The 11,116-nt window shown below is 43.9% G+C and overlaps 2 protein-coding genes across 3 annotated transcripts in view; both read right to left on the bottom strand.

Moving 5' to 3' along the window:
• Nucleotides 1–3,862: 3,862 nt before the first annotated feature.
• Nucleotides 3,863–6,133, bottom strand: LOC140275574 (uncharacterized). Its single transcript, XM_072371090.1, has 4 exons — nt 5,701–6,133; nt 5,641–5,652; nt 4,059–4,273; nt 3,863–3,973 (listed from the first exon to the last, which is right to left on the bottom strand). The coding sequence occupies exons 1-4, from the start codon at nt 6,131–6,133 to the stop codon at nt 3,863–3,865; spliced, it is 771 nt and encodes a 256-aa protein (XP_072227191.1).
• Nucleotides 6,134–10,270: 4,137 nt separating this feature from the next.
• pleca (plectin a) overlaps nt 10,271–11,116 on the bottom strand; it is a 132,186-nt gene continuing 131,340 nt past the window's right edge. For both annotated transcript variants that reach the window (XM_072370792.1, XM_072370791.1), the window contains one exon: nt 10,271–11,100. The gene's annotated coding sequence lies outside the window, so the exon portion shown is untranslated. The remainder of the gene's footprint in view (nt 11,101–11,116) is intronic.

Here is an 11,116-nt window from a genome sequence, read left to right on the forward strand (position 1 = left end):
CTGCTTTTTAATCCAACCAGAAAGTCTTTTGAAAGGTAATCTGTGATATTATCATCCACTGCTCTGCGCCTCGGTGTGGGGCCTCTTTCAATTCAATTCAACTTTATTTATAAAGCGCCAGATTACAACAAAAGTCATCTCAAGGCACTTAAGTAATAAAGTCCAATTCAAGCCAATTGGAATTCAATTCATTGTAATTATAATCCAATTAATTCACATGGAGCCAATTCAAAAATAATATCCCAGCTAAGGAAACCAACAGATTGGACCGAAACTTGTCTTCAGTCCAATCTCCCGTCCTGAGCCTGAGGGACTGTGGAAAGGAACGACTCCCTTTAACAGGAAGAAACCTCTGGCAGAACCAGAACCAGGAAGAAACCTCTGGCAGAACCAGAACCAGGAGGAAACCTCTGGCAGAACCAGACCCAGGAAGAAACCTCTGGCAGAACCAGACCCAGGAAGGAACCTCTGGCAAAACCAGGACCAGGAAGAAACCTCTGGCAGAACCAGACCCAGGAAGAAACCTCTGGCAGAACCAGAACCGGGAAGAAACCTCTGGCAGAACCAGAACCGGGAAGAAACCTCTGGCAGAACCAGAACCAGGAAGAAATCTCAGGCAGAACCAGAACCAGGAAGAAACCTCTGGCAGAACCAGAACCAGGAAGAAACCTCTGGCAGAACCAGAACCGGGAAGAAACCTCTGGCAGAACCAGACTCAGGAAGAAACCTCTGGCAGAACCAGAACCAGGAAGAAATCTCTGGCAGAACCAGAACCGGGAAGAAACCTCTGGCAGAACCAGACTCAGGAAGAAACCTCTGGCAGAACCAGAACCAGGAAGGGTGTCCGTCCGCCTCGACCAGCTGGGGTTTGAGAAGACAGAAAAGAGGGAAAAGAGGGGGGAAAAACACCATAACACCATTCAAATGATACCTGCTGGAACAGGGAAACACAAGTTAATAACCACAATAATGTCACATGGACAGAAAATCATTTGAGAAATTAAACAGGAGGAAAAAGAGAGCAAAGTGAGGAAAGGTGTGACAGATGAGCTCCCCCAGCAGGCTGGGCCTATAGCAGCAGAACTATGGGATGTTTCAGGCTCACCTGAGCCATCCCTAACTATAAGCTTTATCAGAAAGGAAAGTTTCAGCCTGATCTTAAAGGTAGAGAGGGTGTCTGCTTCCTGAAGCCAAACTGGCAGCTGGTTCCACAGAGAGGGGCCTGATAACTGAAGGCTCTGCCTCCCATTCTGCTTTTAGGGGCCTGATAACTGATGGCTCTGCCTCCCATTCTGCTTTTAGGGGCCTGATAACTGAAGGCTCTGCCTCCCATTCTGCTTTTAGGGGCCTGATAACTGAAGGCTCTGCCTCCCATTCTGCTTTTAGGGGCCTGATAACTGAAGGCTCTGCCTCCCATTCTGCTTTTAGGGGCCTGATAACTGAAGGCTCTGCCTCCCATTCTGCTTTTAGGGGCCTGATAACTGAAGGCTCTGCCTCCCATTCTGCTTTTAGGGGCCTGATAACTGAAGGCTCTGCCTCCCATTCTGCTTTTAGGGGCCTGATAACTGAAGGCTCTGCCTCCCATTCTGCTTTTAGAAACTCTGGGAACCACAAGCAAACCTGCAGCCTGAGAGCAAAGTGCTCTGCTGGGGAAATATCCAACTGTGAGATCTTTAAGATGTGATGGAGCTCGGTCATTAAGAGCTTTATATGTGAGGAGAAGAACCTTAAATTCTGTTCTGAATGCCCGGGTCGGGACCGTCTCTGTGGGGGGGCTCCTGTGGTCGTGGGCCGGCGCCCATGTTCTATCATTGTTGTTTTTAGCCTTTCTGAGGCACTTTGTGTTGCTTTTAAAGCATGAAAGGTGGCATATAAATAACATTTCATTTGATTTTCAATCTACTTAGAAACTGTTATTTATCTATTATTTATTTATTCATCATTTAAAGATGGCTGAACACCAGAAAACCCCTCAAACATCATTAAAGTCTAATTAAAGTTGCACAAGCCGTACGATTTCCCTGTCAATCCTCCTTTTCAGTCTTTCTTTGACTGCTGAAGGTTCTGCTGCTGTGAAATATCTCATTTCTCGTCTGGTTTTAGTCGGCCAATAACCTGAAGGTTGGCGGTTCGATCCCCACTCTCACCGCTCAACAGAGCTGCCAGTTCACCTCCTTGAGCAAGGCACCCGAATGGCTGCCCATCCTCCAGTGTGGCATCTGTCTCTATGAGTGTGACCCTGTGCACGTGCACGTGCACGTGTTCAACAGGTGCCGACCTGGATGGATTAAAAGCAGAGGACAAAGTTGTTACACGTCCATCTTCAGCGTTGGTTCTTTGTCTCTCAGCGAGTTGCCAGATCAGGCTGAAGAGCATCCCCCTTTTTATTGTTTCTCTGAGGTTTTCTTTCCCGGATCTGGAGAATCGGGCGGTTTGTTGCCTCAGCTGTTTCCTGCTCTCCATCAGAACACTGGCTGAGGTTTCAGACTTCTGCCTTTTTAAAGGTAACCGCCAGGTTTACGTGTCTTATGGCGTTTTGACCTCACTGAACGAGTAAATCGTGTGAAAATGCTGCTTCTGATTTTGAATTCAATTCCAAGTCTGTGCCGTGACCAACAGCTGCAGAATTTAAATGAACGTCTGACTGATTTTTATTGTTTATTTAAGATTAACACGACCAGGTAGTTGTTTGGGACTAAAATCCCGTTTCTCTTCAGTTTTTCAGGATTAAAACCAAAACACAGATAAAATGACAAAGTCTAAAGCAGGGATGTCAAACTCCGGTCCTCGAGGGCCGCTGTCCTGCAGGTTTTAGATGTTTCCCTGCTTCACCTGATTCAGATCAATGCATCATTAGCAGACTGCTGCAGAACTTAACAATCTTTCGAAGAGATCCATTTAATCTGAATCAGGTGTGTTGAAGCAGGGAAACGTCTAAAACCTGCAGGGAAACATCTAAAACCTGCAGGGAAACATCTAAAACCTGCAGGGAAACATCTAAAACCTGCAGGGAAACATCTAAAACCTGCAGGGAAACATCTAAAACCTGCAGGGAAACATCTAAAACCTGCAGGGAAACGTCTAAAACCTGCAGGGAAACGTCTAAAACCTGCAGGAAACTTCTAAAACCTGCAGGGAAACATCTAAAACCTGCAGGGAAACGTCTAAAACCTGCAGGAAACATCTAAAACCTGCAGGGAAACATCTAAAACCTGCAGGGAAACATGTAAAACCTGCAGGGAAACATCTAAAACCTGCAGGGAAACATCTAAAACCTGCAGGGAAACATCTAAAACCTGCAGGGAAACATCTAAAACCTGCAGGGAAACGTCTAAAACCTGCAGGGAAACATCTAAAACCTGCAGGGAAACATCTAAAACCTGCAGGGAAACATCTAAAACCTGCAGGGAAACGTCTAAAACCTGCAGGGAAACATCTAAAACCTGCAGGGAAACATCTAAAACCTGCAGGACAGCGGCCCTCCAGGACCGGAGTTTGACATATGTGGTCTAAAGGGTTCAGAATAACAGGCAAAGTTCTGCATGTGTCACCAAGAGCATTGTGTTAATTAGGCTTTGAATGATCAATAAAGCCTCATCTTTCCATCAGAAATACATATTTTAGATAGTTTTATCAATTAAGCTACTGGAAAACAAATCATTAAATGTTATTCTAAAGCATTTCAAAGTGACCAGGATGCTGAATAAAACATCTCCGAGTTTATTAACAACTCATAACAGTTCAATAACAGCCTGTAACCGTCATCAGTACATGACCAAGGAACAGTTTCTGGAATACATTCACACCAGCAGTCACAGCAAAGTGAAATGATCTCTTCCCTCTGTCATCTCGCGCCTCGCGCTCAGCGCTTGTGGGCGGCGGAGGCCGTGGACGCCGCCTCCACCTCAGCGCCTCCTGGGAAACTCTCCGGAGGAGGAAGGGGGTGGAAGGTGAAGAAGACCGGCCCACAGTCCTGACAACACGCAGAGACATCGTTACACAACCAAACACAGCGCTGCAGGCGTCTCTGAAGTGCAGAAGAAGAAAGAGCGACTAACAGCAGCGGGCGCCGGCTCGAGCGGAGCAGGATACTGGAACGGGGGGAACATCAGGGATCCGTCATGAAGCCCAGAAGGCACAGCTGGGAAGGACGGCAGGTGGAGCAGGACTTGTGGAGGCAGAGGGTAGCTGCAGGGGTAATGAGCCGGCATACTGAACGGAAAGGGAAGCGGCAGAGGAACCGCCTGCCCCCGCTCACCAGAACAGGAGGAACCTGGAATAAAAAAGCCACACTTCATAAGAAACATCTGACATCAAACTGTTCCCCAAGCATCAGGGGGCCATGTTGCACAGAACGGTGCAAAAGTCCTGATCCGCCACTCGTTTCTTTACAGTTTGCATCCAAGGACCCAGAAATTTCAGTTCAGCCACTGAACTCTGACCCATTCAGGCAGAAAAAAGGCTCCTAACTCAAGGGATGAACCAGTGTTGTGTCGACACAGAACAGACAACTTAGCAAAGAAGCCATTTTAAACTGGATCTTTAGGCTCTTTGTCACAAAGACACATCATTTGTTCCCATTTCTTTAGCTGCATCTATGAAAAACAGCAAAGAAAACACAGTTTGACAGACAGAAAATAGGATTTCTGCAGCAACAAGGTGATTCCCAAAGAGCTATTAGCTGAAAACTTGGCATATCTCAGCATGGTGTGCAGTGTGTCCTTAAAACATTTGAGGAAACTGGACAAGTGGAGGACAAAAGAAGAAGTGTCAGGCCTAAAAAACTATCTCCAGCAGATGAACAGGATCTGAAAGTGATGTCCTTAAGAAAGAGGAAAAAATCCAGCTGTGACCTGACAGGACCTGAGAGATGCATCTGGACCTTCAGCTGATCCATCTACTGTTGGCCCAAGCCTCATCAGAAATGGTCTCCATGGAAGGGTGGCTGTCAAGAAGCCGTTCTTAAGGAAGGGAAACAGGGAGAAAAGGCTGAGCTGTGCCAAATGACACAAGAAGTGGACTGAAAATCAGTGGCAACGGGTCTTATGGAGGGATGAATCCTCCCCAGAGCCCGGACCTCAACATTATTGAAGCAGTGTGGGATCATCTGACAGAGAACGGAACAAAAGGCAGCCCACATCCAAAGAAGAGCTTTGGGATGTCCTTCAAGAAGCCTGGAGAACTATTCCTGAAGACTCCTTAAAGAAAGGACAGAAAGCTGGTCTCAGAGGGTTCAGGCTGTGTTGGAGAATAAAGGAGCTCAGACCAGAGATTCACTTTAAAGCTGCTGAGAACTGAGAAAAAACTCTGTTTCTGCCTCAGATTCTGGGTTTATATCCATGTTTTATCATGTTTCAGTGAATCTCTGCAGCTGCTTCCTGCTGTCCTGTAAATATAGAAACACTATCAGGGCAGGATCAGGACTTCAGCACATTATTGAACCCGATTCATCTCTGCAGCAGCAATTTCATCCTCAAAATCATTTAACAAAGTAAAGTTAGTGGCTGGCTGCAGACAGAAAGCAGCTGCATTTAGTTAACTGTAGCTAAACGACCCATTTTATGCCACTTTTCGCGGTTTAAACCAGACATTTTAACAAATCAGCTTGGAACAAACGGAAAAGCTTTAACCAAACGTTACCAGAATCCCGTCCTGCAAATTGAACAAATTGTGTTTTTAAAAAAGCAGATAAATCCTCACTGGAAGCTCTGGGCAGCACATCTCTGTTGTCCAAGCCGCCCACAGGCTGCCCTCCGGGCTCGGGTCGGCAGCTCCGGAGATCCACGGGGCTCCAGGCGCAGGGAGCGGCGCACTCCGGGGTCCCTCCAGATGCGCACTGGGGGTAAACCTGCCCAGATGTGGCGCCTCCATCCGAGGCACCGGAGGTCCCTTCAGCGGCTGGTGCCGCGCCTCTGGCTCCGGGTCGCTGCTTTGCACTCTCCACGTTTCGCGCTCTCGTCAGGTTTCTCTGGAGGTTGGAGACCCGGGTCCGCTGGCTGATGAGGAAACACTTCCAGCACTCACAGTGGAGGAAAGGGCAGAACTTGGTGTGGCCCTTCTTTGGGATGATGATGCCATGGTGACGGCAGCGCGAGCATTTGGGCTGCTTGGGCTCCGTCAGAGATGGAGGCATGATGCCTTTGGGGGTTATTCTGGACTAATGTGAGCCTCACACATTTGACCCGATGTGAACCTTTAAAAAAAAGAGATTTTGAGCAAATGTGCGACCACCAGAGCGCCGCAGCCACAGGCCAATCAGACGGAGGGGATTTCCCATTCACAGAAAGACTGTCAGGTGCCAAAATCCCAGGCTGCGACCCCACGTGCGCTGAAGCCCCACATTGGCCAGACCTCCTTTAACCCTGGCCTCCTATTGGTCCATATAAAAACTGAATTAAGCATGACAGTAAAGTATGAGGAATATTTGGGTGTTTACTCCAACAGTCAAATTCTTGCTTTGCTTCTGCACCTAAAAGTCAGAGATTATTCAAATTTCGTGTAATTTTAGCACGAAAGCACTGAACAAGTGCACGGTGCACTGTGCATGACAAAAAAAATGTAAAGAAAGGGAAAAATGAAACAATTTGAGGCCAGGTGCAGGTCTGATGAGTGTCCTGTAACGATGGGAGTGAGAGAAAAAGAGTGATACAGACTTCAGATGTCCACATTTATTCATTAAAAGCACAGGAGCAATGTTTTAAAGATAAATCCTGTTAGAGGATCCTGAAAATAGAAGCTCAGCACCTAAAAGAACACTAAAACCAAAGGAGAAATGAGATATTTCACGGCAGCAGAACCTTCAGCAGTCAAAGAAAGACTGAAAACGAGGATTGACAGGGAAATCGTACGGTTTGTGCAACTTTAATTAGACTTTAACGATGTTGGAGGGGTTTGCTGGTGTTCAGCCATCTTTAAATGATGCCACAGATTCTGAGTAGATTGAAACTTTGGGGTTTTTGAAGGTCATTCCAACTTAAGCACAAAGCTTTTTGTGCAGGTCCAGCACATAAAACCAAGATTTATCCATTAAATTACAGATTATTCATCAACAAACGATCACGACAAAGGCAGTAAATACCTTTTAAAGGCAGTGTGTATATTTCATTCTATGGAAGTGGATGCAGATTAAAGCTTTGAGCGGTTTTCCAAAAGAAGAAGGAGCCTAAATTAGAGCAAAACTTACCAAAATGCTTCTGTAGGAGGGAAATTATTTGACCAATTCTGCTCTGCTGTGTTGTAAAATCTTCTTTTTTACTTTTCATATTGAAAATGAACGATCAAATTTGGACTTTAAACACAAATAGCAGAAAAACCAATAAAATAAATCATAGTTCAGCACCTGTGTGTCACCATCTGTGCTTCGATTCATGTCTTGTCTCGTCATTTCCTGTTTTATTATTTTATTTCAGGTATCTTGCCCTTCCTCTTGTGTCTGATGGTCTTCCCTGATCCAAAGTGTTTCCACCTGTTCCTCATGGCTCCCTGGTCTTGTTCCAGTGTGTTGTTTCTGTCTTAAGCTTCCCTTCAGCGTCATTGATTCACGGTTTCCACAGAGTCCTCGAGCCTGCAGTAGAGCGACCCTCCTGCAGAGCGTATCCTTTGTTTTATTAAACTATTCCATAGCTTTAGTTTAAATCACGATGAGTCGGTTTTGTTCCTCCCTTTTGGAGTGATTTTACTTTGTAACCTTTTCATAGTCGCCTCCGTTAGTGAAGCTTTGCGTTCGTTTAATGTTAAAGTTTTATAGTTTCTCCACTTGTGTTTTGTTCTTAAAGATCTTTGTGCTTAAAGTTAATTAAGTTTCACTGTGCCTCTGTTTTTAAGATTGAGTCTTTTGTTCCAGTCGACCTCATTTGGAGAGCGTTGAGAGTTTATTTTTTATCTTTCATAGCCTGTTTTCCTTCTATGGAGAGAGTTTTCTGTTATTGAAAACTTTCATAGCTGCTCCCTTCTCATCCATAGTTATTGAGGAGAGTTTCAGGAGTTTCACAGCCTCCTTGTTTGCTCTGTCTGGAGATCCTCAGCCTGCTGTGTAGGTACCATATCTGCCACTCGTAAAAAACTTTTTTTCCAATACAAAATGTATTTGGAAACTGAGCTAAATCATGTCAGCATTTCTATAAAAGTCACAAAAAAACAGCTAAGAAAACATAAAGTAGTGGGTTTACTATTTACATTTTATGAATGAAGTATTTTTTGCCAATATGAGGTTATTTAATAGAAACTCCAACTTTATTACAAACTACATTGCGTCCCATTTCATAAGAATCAGATGTGCTCGGGGGTCAAGTCCCTTTCGAAAGATAATGCTGGATTTCTTTGTAAAAGCCGTCCATGTTTCCTACGAAGAGCCGCGAAAACGACTTCAATAGGTTTTTTTTTTTTTTTACCTCTTCAGTAAGTTGTCCGGACCAATCACATTCCCTTACGTCATCGTGCCAACGTCCAGCCAATCATAGAGTGTTACGTCACCAACAGGCGCCCCGGGCAGATCCGGTACCTACAGCGGCTCTGGGCATAGGCGAACCAGGCGGTCGCCTGGTGGGGCGGGGTTGGGGTGCAGCGCATCCCAGCTTCTTCAATTATTAAATAAGGACGTTGTCGTTATTTTTAGCAACCTTTTTTTTTCATCTTTTATAATAAAAAGGGCACCCAAGCCGTCAGGTGCTGCTTTTAGAAAGCAAAGGAAGGAGGAGGAAAAACTGGCCCAAAGCAGAGTTATGTAACTTTAATGAACTTTTAAAGCATTAGGTGTTGATTTCTTCATTTTGGCTAACAGCTAGTGCAAAGCTAAGCTAGCTGTGTTAAATAGCAGTACTATACTGTCGTTACTACTAGTAACTACTACTACTACTCACAGACAGGTTCCCTAACTATTATACTCTACTATACATTTACACCTGGAGCGCCATATTACCCAGAGCCGGCCCTGTGAGTATAAATAAACAATCTGACTTTGAATCGACCCTGCATCTGTGAGGCCCTGACGCTGCACCCTGACCTCTTGAAATAATCGCTCTTTCAAGCCGGTGTAACACCAGTAAACTAAACCAGCCCGACTCGAATCACTGCGAGTCCTTACCATCGCCTCGTGGTAAGGACCACTGAGCTCCAACTGCGTGAAACCACAGGACTGCAGTTTTTCTGCTGTAGTTATTATCATAAAGTGATCAAAACATCATGTTGGAAGTCTTCGATAAACAGTGACCAAGACATCGGTTCCTGTTCAGTGGAACTGGAAGAAACTGTTCATATGGTAGATAAACACGCTTATTATAGATTAGACTAGTTAAGAATAAGGAAAAAAAGTAGTTTCCTTATTCTTATTCAACTTGAATCCTTCGAGCTTGGTTCAGGACAACCGGGCTTCTTCTTGGATCATCACCCAGTTTCCCTGTTGGAGCTTTTCATGCTATGATGATGATGCCTCCACCGAAATAACGCAGAGCTGCACAGAACAAGGCAGTTTTCACCTTCATGAGTGGTTGTGCTTTTCTCTGTGCTCAGAAAAATCCTGGTTTTTGAGTTGATCTCAGAGAAATATGTGAAATTTTCACCACTTTTCAACTCATTCTGTGTTTGTTTTGTTAAGTAAAACCTTCATGAATCAGAAGGTTTTACTTTCTAACATCTTTCATGATACCAACAAATGATAAATTGAGCTTATTTTGTTTATTTCTGAGGCCAGATTGAAGCTTCTGCTACACAGATACTGAGGACTGACATATAATATTCATTATGAGACACCTTAGAAAATGAAAAAAGATGCATCTTCTTATACTGAGGAAGTTTTCATGAGGAAAAAACCAAGTTGGAGTAGATAGAATATTTTATTTCTATCCCCAAGTACAAGTTTGGATGGAAATTTTAAATTCATATGTTGGTTTTAAAGTTTCTTGCACAGTGCCGACCTCATTTTCTCGCAGGTTATCAGTAGTTCTGCTGCTCAGCCTCTAGATCTTAGGCAGAATGGGACAAAATACCAGCTGAAACTCTTCATCACCTGGTTTCCTCAGAGTCAGAACGGCTTTAAGTGTTGGCAGAAGGAAACAAAGTGGGAAAAGGAACGTGTTGCAGGTCTGAAATCACATCACGATGTGAAAAATCTTTGGTTCATACGGTCTGCAATGAAATAAAACTGAAATAATGTCGAGTTAATGTCGCTTGTTATTTAGTTTCCTTATTCCTTTCCGTATCATGTTAACAGCTCTGTTAGATAAAGTTTAATAATTATGGTGTATGATGTGTGAAAATGACTAAACTTGAGAAATCTTTTCATTTCTGTGTTTATTTACATCGTGTAAGGGGTTACAATAAAATTCCTCATCACCCTTTAGTTATAAATACACCATTTTTAAACAAGGCTTGATGACCCTCACTACAATACATCCATCAAACCTTTTGCAACATAACAAAAAAAGCTTTAATGGATATGACTACTTAATCCTTTCATGTATTAAATCATGCACTGCAGAGCTATATGAAAAGAATACGATGCAGATCAAACGTGTTGCTTTACAAAGACGATTCAAAATGAAAACAAATATATGTAGTGAGACATGAATACTGGGTGGATGTGCTGCAAAGCTGGAAGACTTTTCTCAAAGAAATGTCAACTCACGGCTTTTAGCATTAGAGCTCCATATTATCATTACAGTACATATAGTGTCTGTGAAGGAAAAATAAAACGATTGAATATTGCAAAGTTGAGCTATTAAATGTTCAAATAATATATTCCAGCCCTGTGTGAAAGTAAGATTGTGACATACTGAAGTCAGACTGAAAAAAAAGGCTCACCTGATAGCACAGCAATCTAAACATTATGGGTAACATTGCTTTTTCAGTCGGTTTACAGCTTTAGCACTGCACTGCACCATCTGGAATACTCCCAATGAAGAGTGAAACTGTGTTCTGCAGGCACTTACACAGCATACGTTCAGTCTTTAAAACGCTCCACTGTCAAAAGAATCTGCGCAAACAGCTGACGAGCAAATGCATTTCAGTCCTGTTGCTTGAATTCTGGCATTACAGCGATGGTCCACATCAACGCCGAGGGTCTCTGGGAGATATCTAAGCAAAGGGCTGGAGAAGACATGAAGACTGAAAGAGAAAAAAT

This window comes from Leuresthes tenuis, unplaced genomic scaffold (assembly GCF_036924035.1).
Source record: "Leuresthes tenuis unplaced genomic scaffold, fLeuTen1.0.hap1 SCAF_18, whole genome shotgun sequence".
Classification (NCBI taxonomy): Eukaryota; Metazoa; Chordata; class Actinopteri; order Atheriniformes; family Atherinopsidae; genus Leuresthes; species Leuresthes tenuis.